At 39.4% G+C, this 20,369-nt stretch overlaps 3 protein-coding genes across 3 annotated transcripts; all 3 read left to right on the top strand.

Annotated features, from left to right (window-relative positions):
- Positions 1-90: 90 nt before the first annotated feature.
- On the top strand, positions 91-2,275 carry elp5 (elongator acetyltransferase complex subunit 5). Its single transcript, XM_061031490.1, has 8 exons — positions 91-389; positions 498-558; positions 668-748; positions 902-1,113; positions 1,300-1,475; positions 1,563-1,649; positions 1,755-1,855; positions 1,946-2,275. The coding sequence occupies exons 1-8, from the start codon at positions 335-337 to the stop codon at positions 2,052-2,054; spliced, it is 882 nt and encodes a 293-aa protein (XP_060887473.1). The 5' UTR covers positions 91-334; the 3' UTR covers positions 2,055-2,275.
- Positions 2,276-3,580: 1,305 nt separating this feature from the next.
- ctdnep1a (CTD nuclear envelope phosphatase 1a) lies at positions 3,581-14,469 on the top strand. The gene is made up of 8 exons (XM_061031020.1): positions 3,581-4,330; positions 7,171-7,237; positions 11,187-11,305; positions 11,406-11,477; positions 11,698-11,814; positions 11,925-12,036; positions 12,835-12,919; positions 13,194-14,469. Exons 1-8 carry the CDS (start codon positions 4,226-4,228, stop codon positions 13,252-13,254), a joined length of 738 nt encoding a protein of 245 aa, XP_060887003.1. The 5' UTR covers positions 3,581-4,225; the 3' UTR covers positions 13,255-14,469.
- A 2,429-nt stretch (positions 14,470-16,898) lies between these two features.
- On the top strand, positions 16,899-19,741 carry gabarapa (GABA(A) receptor-associated protein a). The gene is made up of 4 exons (XM_061030987.1): positions 16,899-17,142; positions 18,291-18,369; positions 18,471-18,589; positions 18,749-19,741. The coding sequence occupies exons 1-4, from the start codon at positions 17,053-17,055 to the stop codon at positions 18,827-18,829; spliced, it is 369 nt and encodes a 122-aa protein (XP_060886970.1). The 5' UTR covers positions 16,899-17,052; the 3' UTR covers positions 18,830-19,741.
- Positions 19,742-20,369: the final 628 nt, after the last annotated feature.

Here is a 20,369-nt window from a genome sequence, read left to right as displayed (position 1 = left end):
GGCGGCAAACACCGGCCGTGCACGCCGCTGAACTACATTTCCCACGCAGTTTTTTTCGTTGAGCTTTCTGGCATCATGGGAAATGTAGTAATTTCATTAGTATACCCCCCAAACACGCTATTTACCGAAACATGCTGCACTGGATAAGGCAGAGAGCTTTTTGTTCTGTGAAATATATATTAACGTGACATTAGGTGCTCTCTATTCGGTACTTTGAGAGGTGTCATACTTCTGCAGTTTAAAATACATGTTTCTATTATGGTTTATTCGTTTGAATATGCTGTAACTCAGAAGTAAGTAATGCTAACAAGCTAAAGCTACCTATAGAAGTACCATGTTGACTGAACTATTGCAAGGAGCTGACGCTGGAGGGTTTGTTATTATTCAAGGTAAATTCTTTAAAACTACTATATCTTAGTGCTATAAAATAAATGTCACCTGTAAATGAAGCACAGTTTAGCTTACTGTAGTCATGATATCTATCTTTTCATTTGTAGATTCCATTAGATGTTCTGGTCGACACCTCTTGAAGAGCTTCATCAATGCTGCTTTAAACAGGTATTAAAAGTCTTTTCGACTGTACGTACGTGCTATCAACCAGGAATGCTTTTTGAATATGTTAAGAAACAAATATAAGAACATACCTGTATTTATGTTCTGTATGCAGAGAGGAAGCTGTCCATGTCCTTGGCTTTGAAGTCGATGAGGAAGAGCTGAAGGATGGATTGAAAGGATCAGCCATCGATAGGTAACTACTAGTGCGGAAACAATGTCCAAAACAAAGAGCAAAAGGTCTTCAAACATTGGTTGAAGTCATTTAGCTTCTTTGTATAGTCAGATCTTTTTTTAAAACATAACCATACACACAAACCAATGTACTCTTGTGTTTCTGTCACTTCAGGGTACACTTTCACAATGCTTACACAGACCCCCTTGGCTGGACTGATCACCCAGCTTTTACAGTTCACCAGTTCTGTTTGGAGGAACTTACACATCTGGTTAAGCAATCATCACACTCAAGACCTGCTACCTTAGTGATCGATTCTCTTTCGTGGATCTTGAGACACCACAGCCCGATTGTTGTCTGCAAGACTCTTCACCAACTTAGAAAAGGTGATTAAAAAAATCAATCATTCTGATTTGATATCTTGACAAGCAAATGTTGCCGACACGTTTTTATAGGATCAGACTCGTATTGTCAAGTTAAATAATTTGGCAGTCTTATTTAAGAGTAAGGTAGAATTTTAAACCTTTGCAGTAATTTTACTATGAGGAGGCTCTTTTCTTTGTTTTCATTAGGGGGAGCTGTAAGAGCTATTATCGCTCTGCTCCATGCTGATATGCATCAGAAGGGGACTGAGGGAAGTGTATGCCACTTAGCTACTTCAGTCATCACCATAGCACCTGGGATGAATGGAGACCAGGCAGTGGCTAAGATAACCAAGCGCTCAAAATCTGGGAAAGTTATGCAAGATGTACGCAGATTTTTATGTTAAGATTGCTGTTCTGTGCTGCCTGCACTGTTTTAAGGATTGATAACTGTGTTTTGTTTTTGTCCATAGGAGGAGATTTTTAACATCAACAAGGATTTTACAGTCACAGTACAGAGCAAGCTTGGACCTAAAAACACTCCCACAGAGGAAAAGGAGGTGCAATATAACCCAAATGAATACAGCTGCACCATAATCTGACCAATATCATCATTATTATTAGACTTGCAGGACTGAAAAGAGTCTTTTTATGTGTTTCCATAGCTGGATCCAACAGCAAACTTGACCTTCAATCTTCGACTGTCAGATACTGAGCGCAAAGCCAAGGAGAAACTTGCACTTCCCTTTGTCTTCAGCAAAGAGAAGTGAGAAACTTTTCCACACTTTTCATATATTTTTTTGTTGTTTCTCTTTTACAAACACCTTTTAATGGTGTAACCCTTTTTCTCTCACAGGAAAACTGCTCTGCTCCACTCCGGGCCAGGTTCTGGAAGGATTCTTTACGAGCCGGATTCCAACGACGACTATGATCAGGAGGACCCTGATGATGATCTTGATGTGTAGCATTTGGTTATAAAATCCACTGGATATTTTAATGTCCTACCAATTCTGGACTCCAAGATTCAAAGCCTTAACCCCACCTTATAGAGCTTTAAAAATACAGAATGATATCTGTAAGAAATCTGTATCATGTTTACTATAAAGAGGGTTTTCATTATTTCTCTTACCAGCCAAGATATATCTGTTTTTGTATCTTATTGAATAAATGTATATGCTATAATCCACTCTTTGCTTTGTGTTTTTTTAATTGACAAATTTGTGATGTTTTACATGTATGAATATGCACTAATAACATACTTTTTGATTTTGAAAGATGTTTTTTTTGTTGCAGTTATTGTATTGTGAAGCCGTTATATAGTGATGTTTTTAAATTCACAGAAAATACAATAAACACATTTTTTAACCTATGAAACGCATGCTGTAACACCAGTGGCGGTTCTAGACCACTTTTACTGAGGGGGCCAAACTGGGGCCAGTTGTTTAGTCAGAGGGGAACATTAAACCCAGGTGAAAAATAGACAAAGATGATCACTTTAAAATATATATATTATGCCAAATAATACCACACATCATAAAATACCATGATTTATATTTGTTTCAGTAACAGTATTTTATACTAGATTGTGAGTCCGGTTGTTGAGTCAAATACTGTATGTGTTATGAGGATGGCTCTTCCTTTTGGAGGGGTGGCCACAGGGGGGACCAAGCTCACTGTTACAGGGTCACTGGCCCCTGTCGGCCCCTGCCTAGAACCGCCCATGTTACAGTAACACTTAACTGAATTGACAGTTATTGAGAAAAATAAAATAAAATGTATAAAGGCAAGGACACAAATAACGTATTGATTTTAAAAGAGGCTGTTGATAACAATGAAGTCTATATTATATATGTTTATGTTATATTCCTGGGGATTTCGGGAAAAGTAGGTCAGTCAGCAGTAAAACAATGTGAGCTTATTTGCTGCTTTGCTAAAGTGCTCATGATGGATAGGCCGGATCTTTGTAACATAACAATGAGTAAGGTCTTTTTACCTGCTCTTTTGTAATGTTAACAGACTAAGAGTAAGGTATTTCACCTGCTTTTTGTAAAGTGTCTCGAGATAACACTTGTTGAGTTGACGCTATACAAATAAAAATTGATTGATTGATAATACTATTACCCATACATCACCACTGTTTTCATGTTAAGTGGTGTGGGGGTTTTTGTTTAACTAATTCTTTAAAAGGCCAATTATTTAAAAATATACAGTGCAAAAAAACAAGTTTACAACAACCTGCTTACGTTTCCATATTGTATTGTTTTACAACTTAACACCACAGCTGCATCAAAAGGTTTATTGACACTAATGAAAGCGCAACTCAAATATTTAACCTAAAGAATGTAACTGCGCCCCAACCACCAAGAAAGTATCTGAATAAATATTGATAAAGATCATTTAAGCGGTTAATTCAAACAAACTAATCAGTCCTCTTCTTCTGCTCGTCCACGTCTGTTTATTTTCCATCCACGTGGACGTGCTGCGCGCGCCCACAGACTCCTCGCGGAAGTGACGGCAAGGCGGCGATGGCGGCTCGCAGTTTCATTCCGGATTTCCACTGGACTACAAACTGAATTTAACCGGGGCCGGTTGGACTTTGAGGAACTTTTGTAAAGCTGCCTCTCTTTTTACGCCGCACAGGACGAAGTCACATTGAACCGGTGCCTGACAAGCAGCGTACCCACAGTTTTTTGGGGGTATTTTTGTCCTAGGTTCAAGGTGGTCACCCTGTCGAGCGGCTAGCGGTAGCTCGGTTGCTACTAGCTAACGTTAGTCGGTGCACAGCTAGCTCATGAGCTAGCTTGTCAACGAGCTGCGTGCTAAGGTCCACACAGCAGTAGCCGTCGTGCAGCAGCTTTCCTTTTGACCACGTCCACATTTGTCTTTTGTAGCTACAATGCGAATGGACTTAAGTTAATGCTAATTGTGCCACAAGTGTGCAGAGCGAGGTACTCACACGTTTGCTTGGCCTCTGGTTCATTTGAATTGCTAGTTTGGCGGCTGTGGCTAAAGACTGATTTTAAACATCACTAGCGAGCTTGTTCCCTCAGTAATTGAGCCAAAACTTCGGGCTAAAGCGTGCTACCAAGAGATAATTGAAGTTGGGTTGCTGTGGGGTCTTTGCGGGCTCATCAACATGCTGAAGACCCGGCAATGTTTACTTGGCATCCGCACTTTTCTCGGCGTAACGTCGAGATTATGGGGCTTCATCATGTACATCCTCAGGAAGCACCTACGAACGGTGAGGAGAGGTTTGATGTTTGATCCTGTTGTGTGAGCAAGTCTCCACGTTTCCATGCTTTACCTGTACCTAACCTTCATAGGTTTTTACATCATCTTCACTGACAGAGATGCTCAGATCACCTGTGTGGTACATTTCCCTCTTAGTGTGCATCTATCCATTTCTTTACTATTAATCTTTACGTGATATCTAATTGTGTAAGTTAGTTTAACCTCAACCTCTCATTTAAATGAAATATCATTAGTGCCCATTTCAGTGGCTTTATATTCACCATATTGTGGCTAAGAGTGTCAAAGCATGTGTCTTTAATTGCAAAGAATATCTGCTTTAAGTTGATCATTAAGGAGATCAATGTGTTGTTACTCAAATAATCAGAAATTGTCTCAAGAAGTGAAAGTGATTTTTCAGAATACCAGTCTGATATATTGACAAAATCTAAAGGCCATTTTAAAATACTTTCAATTTAGTGAATTAGAAAATAGAGCAACCTGCTCATCACATCTTTTATCTTTATCTTACCTTTATCTTTTATCTAAACTTTTGCATTTAACTTGATAGATGACCTAAATACAACAACAAAAAAGCATTCAAATAGTTGCAAATTAGTTTGTATGTTTGTTAACTAGTTTACATACTATTTGTCACCTCGGTCATAATGAATTATTATCAATCCAGGTGTTTATTTTTGTATGATTAGATATTGATAATGTGACTGAATGTCTCATTTCACAGAAACAAAGAGGAAACCGTCCTCATCCTAACACAGCCTGAAAAAATCATAGGTCACCTTAAAGATTGCTGACAAATACTCACATACACTAAACCAAAGCCACCTGCTTCTCACTACGTAACACACACAGGTGCTGCTCGATGTTAATAGACATACGTGTTGTTATATGGGTGGACTTTGACTCAAGTACCGTATCAAGCTGTCAAAGCTTGGGGGAGTGCCTTGCGTGTTGTAATGAACCCACTGATCGGTATTTATCTGCAGTTTATTGTGCGGCGGCAACACTTGTTGGTTGTGAACGGGGCCTGAGAGTGAGTTGTCCAGTCCATGTTGTGGCCGAAGTGAGAGGGATTATATCAGCACAGAGAGTGTACTGTTCTCTCTCTCCCTCTCTCTTGTTTCTCTCATTCTCACTAACAGTTTAGCACTGTTGTTTACTTTATTTGATGCAAGAGAAAAGTATTATGATGTTGCAGTTTCTTATGGATAGAGCAGTGGAATGTAGATGATCGTAAATCATGACAGGTGATTTGGTGAAAACTTTTTTTTTTAAATAATTTAAATGTTGAGAGCGTAAACCTTTGCATAACAAACTTATTTTCTTTCTGAGTTAAAATCTTGCAACCTTCACATCTTAAAGCGTCTGTAGAACTAGAACTCGCTTGCTTTGTCCCATACATATAATTAAACCTTGGCCTGGGTGAATACCAAATTCTGATTAGCTGCAGGGGGTACATTATTTCAATGGACACCTTCCTAATAGCAGTAGTTCTTTAGAAGCTGTCTGTTCAGCAATCTAAATTAAAGTATTTGCTCCACGGTAAACCCTGTACTAAAAGAAGGAAGGATAGCGACAGGGATGCTTTCAAAGACTCTTTTTACCATTTGTTGCAAAATTTAGCATCAGGTGAACATCTTACCTAAAACAAAAGTGACTTTTTGAACCTATGTTGAGGAATGTATGGAGGTTTAGATGGCTCTGGCCTCAACAGCATCCATTAGTTCATAATCAAGGACACCTTGGGGTGCAGTATCCTTTGCATTTAAAGAGAAACATTTCATCTGTTGCTTGGGTAAAAGCAGCAAAATAACTGAAATATCACTTATAGCACTAATCAGAAGGAAAATTAGTCAGTCTGAGTTTAGGCCTGAGGTCCAGATGGACGCTCTTGGAGGTGCAGAGTTCTGCCTTGAGGGTGAGGTTTCCCCTGTGGTGCCCTGCAGCTGCTTGCACCAATAGGATTCCCCCGAGCTCACCCTGCCAGGCAGTGGTTGGAGGGGACACAGAGGGGAGGCCCCTGTCTGAGGCTAAGGTAGCAGGCAGCCAAGGCTCAGTCAAAGTCACCCTGCAAGTCTCCCTTTCTATGTGTGCCCCATGCTCCACTGACACCCACCGACAGCTGTGGGGATAAAAATAGCCTTGTGAAGAAAAGTGCAGAGCCCCCGGGCGAGAGCAGGACTGGAAAAGATTGTCTCTGAGCAAAGCAAGGAAGTCATGGGATGGACTGAGTTTCTTTCAGTTGTTCAGTGCGGTGTCCTTCTTGGTCCTCTCAGAGAAGACTCAAATATACGTTTTAGAAGCCGTACTTCTGGTCCACATCGTCCTTAGCTGGGGGGCACATATAACCTAGCGGTCAGTGAAGCGTGCCCCATGTACGGAGGCTATGGTCCTCCAAGCAGCAGTCTGGGTTTGAATCTGACCTGTGGCTCCTTTCCTGCAGGTCATTCCCCCCTCTCTCCCCGAATTCTGACTCTATCCACAGTCCTATCTCTTAAATAAACGCATAAAAAAAAAGATAACTTTTAAAGCGTCCTGAGTTCAGTTATTTTTCAACCATGTTGCCCCTTTCAAATTGGATTATTTCCTTTATGCTTGTAAAGCTAACAACACTAACACTGGCCTTTGTACGTAATATGCTATATTAGAGATGCACATTTTATCAAAAATGTATCTCCCTATTTCCATATGTACTCCAAGTTAAGAACAAAAGAACCAATATGTTTGAAGCCTTTCCATGGTTTTCATTATGGCTCCATGTTTTGTATTTTCAGTGTGATAAACAGCGTCCTGATGTGTTCTAACTGTGTCATTTGCTTCCTTCATCTGCAGATAATCCAGTATCAGACGGTGCGATACGACACTTTGCCCCTGTCACCTATCTCCAGAAACAGACTCAGTGAGTACATGATGGCATGTTTGTTGGCTGTAAAGCAAATACTGTTCTTTCCTAATGTATTCTTCTACATGGGCATGTTTTTTTTTTATGATACTAAACAGAAAGGAGACATTACAATAAGGTTTTTATGATGTAGAAATGAGTATGAGCTAAACCAGTCTGTCAAGGAAGAAGTGTTAAGAAGTTATCAGCAACATAACAAACACACATTCAGCCTGATTCCTTTCTAGGGACTTTCCTTACCAGTATTTCTGGAAATTTAGACACATGGCTGTATATATTTTGTAATGTGGATTAGATGACTGGCTACAAATTAAATGTAGCCTTATATCAGTGAACTTTTTGTCTGTCATTTGCTGCCAGTATACATTAACATCTGTCAGAAAGCAACGGCACTTATGATTAAAGATATGGCAGCTGATGTATGGAGTTTATGACTAACAATTATAATAGACATCTTCTTTATAAAATGTGCAGCGCTGCTATGACAAAACAACTCAGAATTCTGTTCTCTTAAAAAAAGTCATAATGAAAGAATGTTTAAAATCATCTTACATTCAAACCAATTGTAGTGCGGACCATGCTCTGCTACATGTGCTGCAGGTAGTTAAACACATTTTCATCGTTGGTGTAATATGAGAATCCGCCATAACACATCCTTGATCCTTGAAAAAGACAAGCTGCCGCGAACACTGTGCTGCTGCTGCATTACGTTAGCTCAGCAAACGCAATGTCCAAAAAGAGAGAGGTGAACACACGATGCAGAGTTTTTAATTCTTTATTAGTTCTCCATTAGTGCATGTCCATAGGATCCTGTTTGTGCATGTGTGTTTTTCGGCCTATGCTTGTGTAGCATGTTAACTAGACAGAGTGTAAAAAACGAATTTCCCCTCGCGGGGTCAATAAAGTATAAATTATTATTATTAAAAAGAGATGGAAGGAGCAGTATTTCTTTTGTCTTATTTGCTCACAAGTTGCAAGTTACATGATTTTAACAGGACCTAACCACCGGCAAACCGTTGCACCCGGCGCCCTCTTTCTTATGGAGTTCAATTCTGTCCACACTTCCAATCACTTTCTTGCTAATCTTAACCAATGTGAGACATGTATCGCTGGTTATAACAGAGTTTTATTCCTGGAGTGCGCCACGAAGAGAAGCTTGTACAGTTAAAAAAAAAACACTTACCCATCCTGCGTTACGGACCGTCCGCACACATGCAGACAAAATGTATGCTTCTCAGGGTCAAGCCCAGTGACTGACAGTGGGAGAGCAGTTATCCAACCTGAGACATTTCCTGTTCTTGGGTCGAGGCGGACTGTCCGCCCGTCGCTTTTCTCCTTTCGCCTCAGTCTTGGTGAAGGCTGTTGAGGTTGTCGTTTTAAAGCCTGACATCTGACTCACAGTGGTTGAAGGTGATGTTCCACTGTCTGACGAACACATGCCGACAGATTTAACCGTTAATTATTATAAAAACAGTGATGTTTAATCAGTATTAATATACTTTATTTACAGATTCACTATTTTAGGTCATTCAGAGGTGAAATTGTTGTCCTGATCACAAAAAAGTATTAGCATGACATCAATTATAATCATTGTTGCATATTTACCACCAGCTCTTTTCCAACTGTTAAAAAAAGACCCAATTTTAACTGGACTGGACAATTTTAATCAACAGGATATAATGCACAGGCTGTCTGATCACACAGAGGAAACTTTATTGAATTATGCAAGGAGATGGCACAGATTCATGGCACATAAAAGAAAGTCAGTGACAGAGTTGGATCTCGATAGTATGGACATGTTGAAGAACGTACTGTTAGGGCTCAAACCCAAGTTTAAATGTTGATTTACTGAGTTCACTGAGCTGCACAAAGACCTGATCAGACTGCAGAGCGCAGAAAGATAAATTCACGTTGGTTTGTTAACAATCATTTCATAATGCCCGACACTGAATAACTTGATGATGATAATGTTTGCATTAAAGACATTCTGTATGTTTGTGACAACATATCAATGCAGGCAGGCTTTCTGAGTGATGAAGTTTAACAAGTCAGAACTGAGCTGTCGGCGGACGCACACAGATCTTGAATTTAGATTAAAACACAACATGCAGAGCTATTCTGTTCTATCTCTGTCTCTGCAGATTTATAAAGTCATCAGAAACCATTCAAATTTGAAATGGATCTTTCGATAAAAATAAATCATATAAAAGTCTTTCCATCCATGTGTTGAGACATATTGACATTGACAAAAATAGTCCGGCCCTCAGGGGGTCTCTTGTGAACCAATATGAGTGTGACACCCCTGCCTTAGATTAATGGGTGCAAATATAGTTCTGGAAAAAAAACACTTATTTTTAAATGTATTTAGGATTCAGGAGAAACACGTTGCAAGCACAGTTATTATGTAGACCATTAAGAACAGCAGATGGACAAGTAAACTGTTGGTTATAACTAACATGCACTCTTTACTTTTTATCATATCTCAATATTGAACAATGCTATCACACTTTGCATATTTTTCTCATATCCCACAGACCTAATCAGCCAATATCCTCAAACACTAGCACACCTTATTATATCTGTGATCGGTCCATGATGGCTGATAAAACGAGTAAAGTGAAGTATCAGAGTGTTATAGTTGTTGAATGATGCAACAAAGTCAAACACCTCAAGAGCCACATCTGCAACATTCAGGCTAGATTTTGATTTTATTAAACAGGAAATGTGGTATAAATACGTCAAAATATGAATTATACTTAACCTTTTAGATTAAACTGCACAGCAAGCCTTTTCTAAAAAAGCCATCATACAAACCAAACTGTTGCTGAAGACCGTAACCAGAAGGCTAGAATTAAAAGACTGGCTAATTTGGCCTCAGACGGTTAGCCACAGAGCTTTATAAACAGCTTTCAACCCCCTTAAAAGGAACTGAGAACAAATAAAATTAAGGTAGCAGGAAAATGTCAGAATCAGCTCAACATGGTACCAAAAAAAAGTTTCCTGCTCTGACTCTTCCATGTTGTGTGTTGTTACATGCTTTCATGTTGTGGAAGTGGAGAGGAAATGTAAAGCTTTGCAGGCAGCACACACATACCAGCATGGTCCGCTGTGTATGTGTGTGTGTGTGTGTGTGTGTGTGTTCAAGCTGACTGAGCTTTTCTCCTGCTCATAGAGAGCTCATTGAAAAGCACACTCTTGACTTAGAGGAAGGATTGCATTTCAGTTCCACCTTACTTAAATCTCACTACGCTGACCTCCGATGGAGATCAAGGTCCATTCTAAGGAGTCAACAGATTCCTTTCCATTCAGTTTGTTATAAAAAGTAATTTTAACATGAAGTCTTACGGAGAGACTGACGTTCAGCAGTCTGTACAATTTAAGAGCGTTTTCTCTTCTTTTCATGGAAGAGTGAATGCAGTCTCTTGTAGGGGAGTGAGGAGAGATGTATACACCTGAGTGTAATCTTACATTTTGCGCTGCTGTATTTATTCTAAAAAAAAATCACTTTTTTTGCAAACTGAATTCAGTGATGATCGTTTCCTTGCTCAGACTGTACAAACTATGATGCCCTTTAATAAAAACAGAATCAGTTCCAACTGTTCTAATTGCGTGAATGTTGCTTTTGTAACTCAGATTTTGAACATTAGCACAATACTAGGCAAACAGCAGCTTTCTTAGTGTTGCAGTAATTCCTGTACAAGTTGTTGTCATCTCTATACTCGTGAAAACCAATTATGGTCTAAAGAAAGTTAAGGTTTGATGAAAAGTCTTATCCCTGAGCTGCTTCATATACATGCAGATTTGACTGTAACCATGTTATTACAGGGTATGTAAACACATTTCCTATGTTACATCCTGTCTGCCTGCCACTAACCTGTTTTATTGTGTGCATGTTGGTGTACTGACTCGAGTATCACAGGTGTCTATATTTTCTGATGAACTCTAGATGCAGTAAAGAGGAAGATTCTGGTTCTGGACCTGGATGAAACGCTGATCCACTCTCACCACGATGGGGTCCTCAGACCCACAGTGAGACCTGGCACACCGCCAGACTTCATCCTTAAAGTACGGGCTCTGAGACGCACGTATGAATATTTGAACACATGTACGTTTGAAGCGTTCTGTCTAAATGAGCTGGGTGCTTCTGTTTCTTTTATCTGCGCAGGTCGTCATTGACAAACACCCAGTCAGATTCTTCGTACATAAAAGGCCACACGTCGACTTCTTTTTAGAAGTGGTGAGTCTGCGATCAGTGTCACTGTGTGTGTGTTTATATCCCAGATCATTATGAAAAGAAACAGAAGCATGCTGTTAACTTGACTCTTGTTGGGATCACGTATTATCCTCTATTGTATCGCGCTCTTGCACTAGCTGATGTCATCAAACTTTATTTGCTTTGGATAATGATCCTTTGTAACTCATACTATTGTGTTCATCTATACTGTGTGTGTGAACAGGTGAGCCAGTGGTATGAGCTGGTGGTTTTCACAGCCAGTATGGAGATCTATGGCTCAGCAGTGGCGGACAAGCTGGACAACAACAGGAACATCCTGAAACGCAGATACTACAGACAGGTACTATCATAAAGTCTGTTTGAATAGCATTCATTGACGCTCATACTGCTCGGGCTCTTTGTCCTTTCCTGATGGTGTCAGTGACTTTGTCGTTGTTTCTCTCCTGCCAGCATTGTACATTGGATCTAGGTAGTTATATTAAAGACTTGTCTGTAGTACACGATGACCTGTCTAGTATCGTCATCCTGGACAACTCGCCTGGTGCTTATCGAAGCCATCCAGGTAAGACTCAAAGCCTGACTCCCTGTGTCTCTGTCATCCACATTTACAACAGGAACAGTCATAAAGAATTCTATTGGGCTGAAGGCTGAAGAATTGTTATTCAAAGAAAATGTGTAGTTTGTTATGGACTCTGGCAAATACAAATAAGTATTTTCCACTTCCTCTTTTAATTGTTTAATTGTGAAAATTGTTAGCTGTAGCACTAGCTCAAATATAAGCATGCTGTCAAGAAGAAAAGTAAACCACCATTAATTACACTTTGAATAGTTCTTACATACAGAACTAGCTTCAGTTGCACTATGTTGGCACAAAGTTTGACCCTAAATGCTACCCATAGAGCTAGACAAAGTTGAGCTGCATGCTACAGGCTAAACTTTCCAGGACAACTAACGCTCTACAATTTCTGTCCTGTATGTGGGTAATTAAATGAAAAGGCAATTTCAGGTCCCAGGGCCATACTGCAGAGCAGTAACTTACCAACAGAAAGATGACATTGTAGCATTACAAGTTCTTGGCTACTGTTGTGGTGTAAAGGATTAAAGCATCAATGTGTATATCAATTGTTTGAAGTCTGATCAGCTGCTTGTATTTGCACATGAATCTTTAACAAACTAACTGAAACCAGTTTTTATCTTGTACATATGGAGCCTTTGATGAGGGTAGACTAACTGAGCGTGTAATTCTCAATAGAAGGCTTGTATTGTAAATGCAGTATCAGTACACTGGACTCTTTAGCACAGCAGAATAAAATCCCAAGCATGTCCATTTCTCTGACACGACTGACTTTCTGCCCTCCAGACAATGCAATACCTATCAAGTCCTGGTTCAGCGACCCTAGTGACACAGCACTTCTTAATTTGCTGCCTATGCTGGATGCACTAAGGTAAAAAGAATACTGAAGTTGGAATGAGTGCACATAGACTATGCTAACACTTAGTCATATAAACGCTGTCTTCAAATGAGATGTGGTTAATTAAGAGGTGCAAGCTAATGGCTATAACCGGAGAACATGATTTAAGTCCATTTGATCACCTATCGTTTTGTTCTTTTATTTATTTTATTACTGGTAATAATCTGTGTACACATTCTACATTTGTAGAGTCAAATTTACAATTTCAACATGTTTGATCGCCCCTCTCTCACTCTCTATTTCCCAGGTTCACCGCTGATGTCCGCTCCGTCCTCAGTCGAAACCTCCACCAGCACCGGCTCTGGTGATTGGCTGAACCGGGAGGGGCAGGGCTTGTTGACCAGCCCCTTCCTCTCCGCCGGCTTCCTTCCTGCCCTCCGTACCCACACAGACAACCCACCAGCCCTCTGCGAGCCTCTGGGGCGCATCCTGAGGACACGGGGGTTGGGGCAACCGCCTAACATGGGAAGAACAGTACGGGATCATTAGAACCCAAAAAAACTACTGAGGAGGGGAGGGGGAGCCAGCTTGTTTTTTTTTTTTTTCTCTTCTTGAATCTTTCTTTGTATTTTTTTTTTCCAAAACAAAACGGAGCCTCTCTGCCTTATCGCTCCTGATACTGACTGTGTTCGTATGAAGATGAGCTTGTGTAAGTGAGTCAGGAGAATGCTTGCTGACTTCGTTAGTCCTTTTTAAACTTTTTGACAATTGGGAGGGGGGGCAAGAGGAGAATCAGCAAAGCAACAAAGACAATATTACATTATTATTTCTTCTTCTCCTCCATCGCTACTGGACTTTGCACTTAAGCAGACAACTCATCAGTTTCCTGTCATAGCCGCTCGGAGCATCTGAGCAGGGGAAAATAAAGAACTGCCCCCTTTTTAGATCGACCTCACAGCTCGACGGTGATTCAATAATTCCTGAGGTACATTTCCCCCCCCCCCCCTTGAACAAGATCGGATCAACTTTACGGTGTAATGATGGACTTCTGCTTGCATCATACCATCCACAGGCGTATTTCTGGACTCAAATCTGCCCGGCCTGATGTATTTTTTCTCTGTCACTCTTTCCCCATAGCTCCTCATGGGACTCAGTGATAAAGACGGCTGAAAAGAAATGAGATAAAAAAAGGTTGTAACAATACGTGAACTGTTGTGCCGCCTTTCCATATCTGATTGTTTCTCTCTTATAATATATGATAGTACGAATTCTGCATACCACAACATTTCATTCTCTCCCTTCGCCATTTGATGCCATTCTGATTTCATCAAATAGGAATTGCACTTAATTTTTCCCCTTCTGTTTTTGTTGCAGTTGGTTTTGTATTTGATTCAAATTTGCAGCCTTCCCCACCCTTCGGTTTTTACCTGCTCCGCTTCCTGTAAGGGTTCAACTATTAGACCCTCCTTCTTTAAATGCCTTCTGAACAATGTCAGTCTCGTCAAGGCTCACAGCGGCTTCTTATTGGCTCTGTCTCCAGGTCTGTGTTACTAATAAAACACTTGTCAGTATCGACCAGTTATTATCTGGCTTCATGTTTTTTTTTTAAAGTGCAATCATACTTACTGCATCACTTTTTGCAGCTGTTCAGATGACTTCCTTCACTCGAGAAGGAGCCTGAATGGATTCACACTTTTTTCTTTTCCCTAACAGTCTGCTGCCATCTTGTGAGCTGACAGGAAACTACATTGGTCCGCTCGGTATCCTGTTGAAAGATAAAAATGCATCTGCACAAAGTCAACATTTACATGAAAATAGACATTAAAATAAACTATCCGTTTCTGAAATGAAAATGCTCCTTAAGAAAACATACAGTAGTTGTGTATTTTGTAATGCTGGCGCTTTTAGAGTTTTGCTTTGAGAGGGAGACGGAGAGGAGAAATAGGCAAGCTGTCGGCTCTAACACACAACATTATTTAAATGCAACATATTATCTACATAGCTATAGATCTATACATATGTGTCAAAGCATTAAGTTAAGTTTCAGAACATAAAAAATTGTGATTGCAAATCTTCTTAGTGCACATTGTTACATGTAGAAGCTTTTTCTGTATTTAAATATCCCTGTATTCCCCCTTCAGGAGTTAGCCACAGTACTGCTGCAGGCTTATAGTATACTGGTATTTAATAACTTAATTCACAACATATCTGCCTCCTTCTAAAGATTATTTGAAAGTGAAACGGAAAGCTTGATACTAAATGTTTTTTTTATTAAATTCATCTTACAGCTTCCAACCATTTGCAAACAAGTCCTTGTATCCCAAGTGTCTTAGGTGAAGCAATAAAAGACTCCAAGAAGTTACTGTACATGTGGCCCTGTCTGACCAGTCTCTGACGAGGCAGGACTGAGTTGAAGCTGCTGAGCCGTCCCTGTGAAATTGTGTGATTTTAATGATCACATTCTAGTTTGTGGTGGGAGAGGCAGACTTTATTTGAGATGATGTCACCCACGACAAAGAAGAGGAATCATTTATTCCCACAATGGTGATATGACTCTTCTTTTAAAGTAGAGCTTGGACAAAAGAACTGGAACACAATTCAGTCCTCAGATGACTCAGCACATTTTATTGACTCTTTTCTAGAGCAGAATAACTACAATCTCTACAAACGCAAACTTCTGTTGAAATCTACTGTTAACGAAAGAGGAACAAGAGTACAGTTTGGTTTGAGGCCTGAATAAGAGACAATATGTATGTATGCAGTATCTCTACATATGGTCTTAGGCATAAACCACCTTAAGACTTTGAAGTCTGAAGGGGAATTTAGGAGCAGATATCACATGAGCAAAGTAAGCTGAGTGAGTCAGTGCTGTGGGTCTGTTGCGCAATAGACAGGTTAGTAACTTCAATAAGTGTTTCACGAGGGTGTGCACATACATGACAAACTGTGACTCTGGCCTAATCAACATCATGAATGTATTGTACGATATGTTAGTAGATGCACACTTTCACTTTTTGTTATTGTAACATTTTTTTTCTCTCTGAATAAAAAGGTGATTTTGAGATACAATCACTAGATTCAGTCAAGGAGATGAAGTTCAACATAAATCCCTAAACTGTTAGTTATTTCAAAGGAAACAAAACAAAATGTATGTATTATCAAATAAAATAGAGACCCTTTTATTTCTAGGAAAGGGTATTCATTCAGTAGTTTAGATGTGAAGCTATCTTAGGATAGGGAGTAATAATAATGTGGTTAATGGATCAGAAAGCCAAAAAGGCCGTGCTGGATTACCAGTAAAAGAAGCCAACCACCCAAGAACTAAAGGGGCCTTTACCCTTTACAAGCATACAATGAGGGGACTTATACTTAAAAGGATGCCAGCTTTTATACAAAATGTTGAAGCTAGGAGGGTTTCTTAGCCAATGACACATCAAGGGTGGGTCTTCCCCCTTGGTTCTCCCATAGAACGGGTTATCTGGTCCCTTGTATTCAATTCTTTGATCTTGTGGCAACAGTGGAAATTGATAAACTTCTAGCCAATTAACCCACTGAAGCAGAGTGCTCTGTTAAGAAGTAAACAGCTAAGCTATATAATATTTAGAATTTTTCACATTTTTCTTCGGACCAGCTGAATGCCTTTGTGCCTAGATTAACAGAAGCCTTGATCTTTAAAGACAAATGATCAGTTTATTCCCGACATGTTTCCGGGCTTCCTCTCTCTTGCTGCTAGCTGCTGGGCCTCGGTCATATGACAAGGACAGCTGCCTCGTCACTGCCCTGCCCTACGTCGTTATGCGCAGCGGATGATCAAAATAATATAGTTCCAAAGAAAATTGCATCATGTCGTCTCAACCTTTTCTTAAATTATCTATTCACAGTAGGACATTTAACTTAAATTAAGGCTGATTGTATCTTAACGACTTTGGTAACTGTAGTCAAGGATAACGTGAAGACTGCCTATCGAACTACACCCCCCGCTACGTCATATTGTTATTGTATCCCTCCGCCGCAGTCGCACTAGGAAAACAGCTGTGGTGAGCTAAGCGCTAGTTAGCATCGTTTGTTTTTGTCGTGTGTGTCAGCGATTCCAGCCCTTCCCTGAACAAACCGCTTTCTTACGACCCCCGGAGTGACCGACGTGTTGTCTGTCATCTCTCTTTAAGATGAAGTTTCAGTACAAAGAGGAGCATCCCTTTGAGAAAAGGCGGTCCGAAGGCGAGAAAATAAGGAAGAAGTATCCGGACAGGGTGCCTGTAAGTAGCTAAAGGGTTTTCTAGCTTCGCAGCACGATCCGTGTTGTTATCCATTTGACGGGTACGAAGATTCAGTTCGGATTTAGCTCGATGTATTGATTTTAAGAATTCGCTTATGGAAATGTATCTGCGGTTATATTGTTGAGTTGCAGTTACATATAAGTATCATTTAGGTCCTCTCGGGTTGACTGCCACGTTAGTAAACAGGACACCAGTTAGCTTCAGAGCTAGCTAGAGGTGAACCGAGAAGGATTTCGGCCGCACTGAAGAGGCCACCTAGTTATAGCTACCTAGTTAATTCTTCTTCTGTTTATTTTAGGCAATTGTTCGGTGTTATTGCCAAATCATACGGATAGGAATATAACATCTGGTTGGTTAACAACACTGTGATAGAAGACATAATGTATGTTGTAACGCCATCAGCAGTGATCCTTAAAATAGTATGTGTCAACAACCAGGACTTGTTTACGTCGTTTTGTCTTTTGTATTTTCTTTACAATGGATTATTAACAATTTATCTTAGTCATATGTTGTGTTTAACTCTAAATGTATTTTTAACTAAACAGTTTAATTATTATGATCCTTAAATGTAAATATTTATATTAAAAAAACAAACTATTTTTCTTCCAATCCATGAGGACAAACTTAAGTGTCTTAGTTTGCCTTTTCACTTTTTGGTTAAAGACAAAGAAAACTAGAAAATATTCCAAGTGTAGGAGCTTACATCCAATCACTTGGCCCTAAAAATACAATGACTAGTAAAAAAAATTCATGATTTATTCTCTAAAACGAAATGCTACTTCAGGGTGTGTTGGCAGGTAGGATTTTTGAAGTCCTATTTTTAGACCAAAGATAAGACGCATTAAAGTAGTTTTATTTTAGATAGGTCTAAATTCTTTGTGTATAATAAATACATGGGCATATACTATGCATGCTTGGATTTATTTAATAATTCAACATACCTAGGTTAAATAAATGACCCTTCTCACTTGACTGATCAATGAGTGCATTCTCACATCCCTATTCTTAATAAGGCGACACACTCTTGTTTCACTACTTAACGCTGAACACAGAATGCCTTTGTGTTGCGAACAATGTGTTTCCTTTTTTAGGTTATGTTGTGTAATTCTTCTTCTTTATCTTTTCAGGTTATTGTGGAGAAAGCTCCCAAAGCCAGAATAGGAGACCTGGACAAGAAGAAGTATCTTGTCCCCTCCGACCTGACAGGTAAATATTTTATAACGCGCCTTTTAAGTTTCCAGACAACGATGGGGAAGTGTAGAAGGTTACATTAACAACAAATATTGTCTACTTTTTTTTTAAATCAGTGGGCCAGTTTTATTTCCTCATCCGGAAAAGAATCCACTTGCGGGCTGAGGACGCTCTCTTCTTCTTTGTAAACAACGTCATTCCACCCACCTCAGCTACCATGGGACAGTTGTACCAGGCAAGCGTCTTACTCATTTTCTACCTCACTAATCTGTGCTCTGACTGCGTATTTGTCAATGTATTGCGTTACGTTTTTGCCTTCTTATATTCAAAGTGAGCCTCTTTAATCTTTAATGTCCTTCTGACGTCTTGTTTTTTTTCGTTCTGTCTCTTCCAGGAGCATCACGAAGAGGACTTTTTCCTCTACATTGCCTACAGTGATGAGAGTGTGTATGGGAGCAGCCAAAGGGAAATCTGATCCCACTACCATCCCCCCCCTCCAACCACTACCCATCTCCCTGAGACCTCCACCATTCATTCATTTAAATATTAAATCCAGCTCAGCAGCCTAGAGTTCCCAGAGTAAATATGTTGAACGCACTTTCACCATACATTACCCTCTCTCCTATCCATTTATGTCTTTATTAATCTGCAGTCTGAATTGTATTTGCCTCTGCTTTTCTTTATAGTAGATTAAAGTGGTCTCTGGCCAGTTATTTTTCTAGTGTTATGATCATGCTTAACTGAAAACACTGAGAAATGATAAATAGTCATTAGAATAGGCTGTGATTTTAGCTACCCCAGGGTTAAGGGAAGAAGGGCAAAGTATGTGCGTTTGAATCACCTCTTATGGACAATGAAGATCGTTTTTGGTTGTCTGCTTTTGTTGGCTTTCTTGAGGAAAGTGTGTTTTGAGTATAGGGCAGGAGATAAATATATTTTACCCATTGAAGGCAGGTTTCTTTGTGTATCTGGCAGAGTAAAGGATAACTGTTTTGCAGCAGTTCTTGTCCTAAAAAAAAAAACCTTAAGTTTTTCTTTGTTGTTTTTTTCAAACTCACCAGGTAACACAGTCTTTGAATAACAGCAGTGTACTATCCGGTATCAGATTCAAGCAAGGAGTAAAATAGAATTCAGACTAAACAATCATCCCCTGCTTTCAGTGGTAAGACTATTATGTTGACTGCTACTATGGTTATTGTTGTTGTTGTTAATTTTAGATGGCTTAATTTCTAAAGGTATTGTAAAGCTGAGTGCAATTTTCTCTTTTTTTTAAGTTTGTCTCCTTTTTTTAAAAAAGAAATTAAGATTTGAACTCTGTATACAGCTGCATTACTGGCTCCCTCTCTCCACTCATGACCATACATGATAAAATGTGATAAAAAGCTAACTGGTTTTCTTGTCTTTATTGAATGTTTTTTTATTATATTTATTAAAGGGTTGCAAACAAAAAAGTGCAAAGTCATCTTAGTGCAAATCTTTGGTATGGATTTGAAAGAAACCAAAAAGAACAAACTTCTCCTGAGATGACAGAAACATAGGCTAGTCTGTTATATTTGTATCACATACAAACATTTATCTTGGAAGGCGTTAAAATCTATTAACAAACATCCTATATTTATGATCAAATATGGCCTTTGCTCCTGTTTTTGCAAGGATGCCGTATCATATCAACTACCATGACTGCCTAAATATGTGTGCCTTTCAAAGGTGTGCCAGATGACTCAGGCATCTTACGTTGACTTTGAGAGACAGATCTAATGAAACATTTAAAACCTATTGTTTCTTTCATCAACTAATGTATAGTATTATGAAAATGATTTACAGAGCGGTGCATCATTTTAAGGAAAACAGTCAGATGAAATACATGTACAGAGGAATAATAAATTAATGTTACAAGCAAGGTCAACATCTATGTGAAAGGAAAAGCTTTTGGCATATCTGAAACTGATCATTGTCAATTCAACTGAAACATTGTTTGTTACATCTTACAATCTTACAATTCACTTAGCAGACAC

Source organism: Labrus mixtus, chromosome 23 (assembly GCF_963584025.1).
Source record: "Labrus mixtus chromosome 23, fLabMix1.1, whole genome shotgun sequence".
NCBI classification, from domain to species: Eukaryota; Metazoa; Chordata; class Actinopteri; order Labriformes; family Labridae; genus Labrus; species Labrus mixtus.
This window is presented reverse-complemented; position numbering and strand designations above follow the sequence as displayed.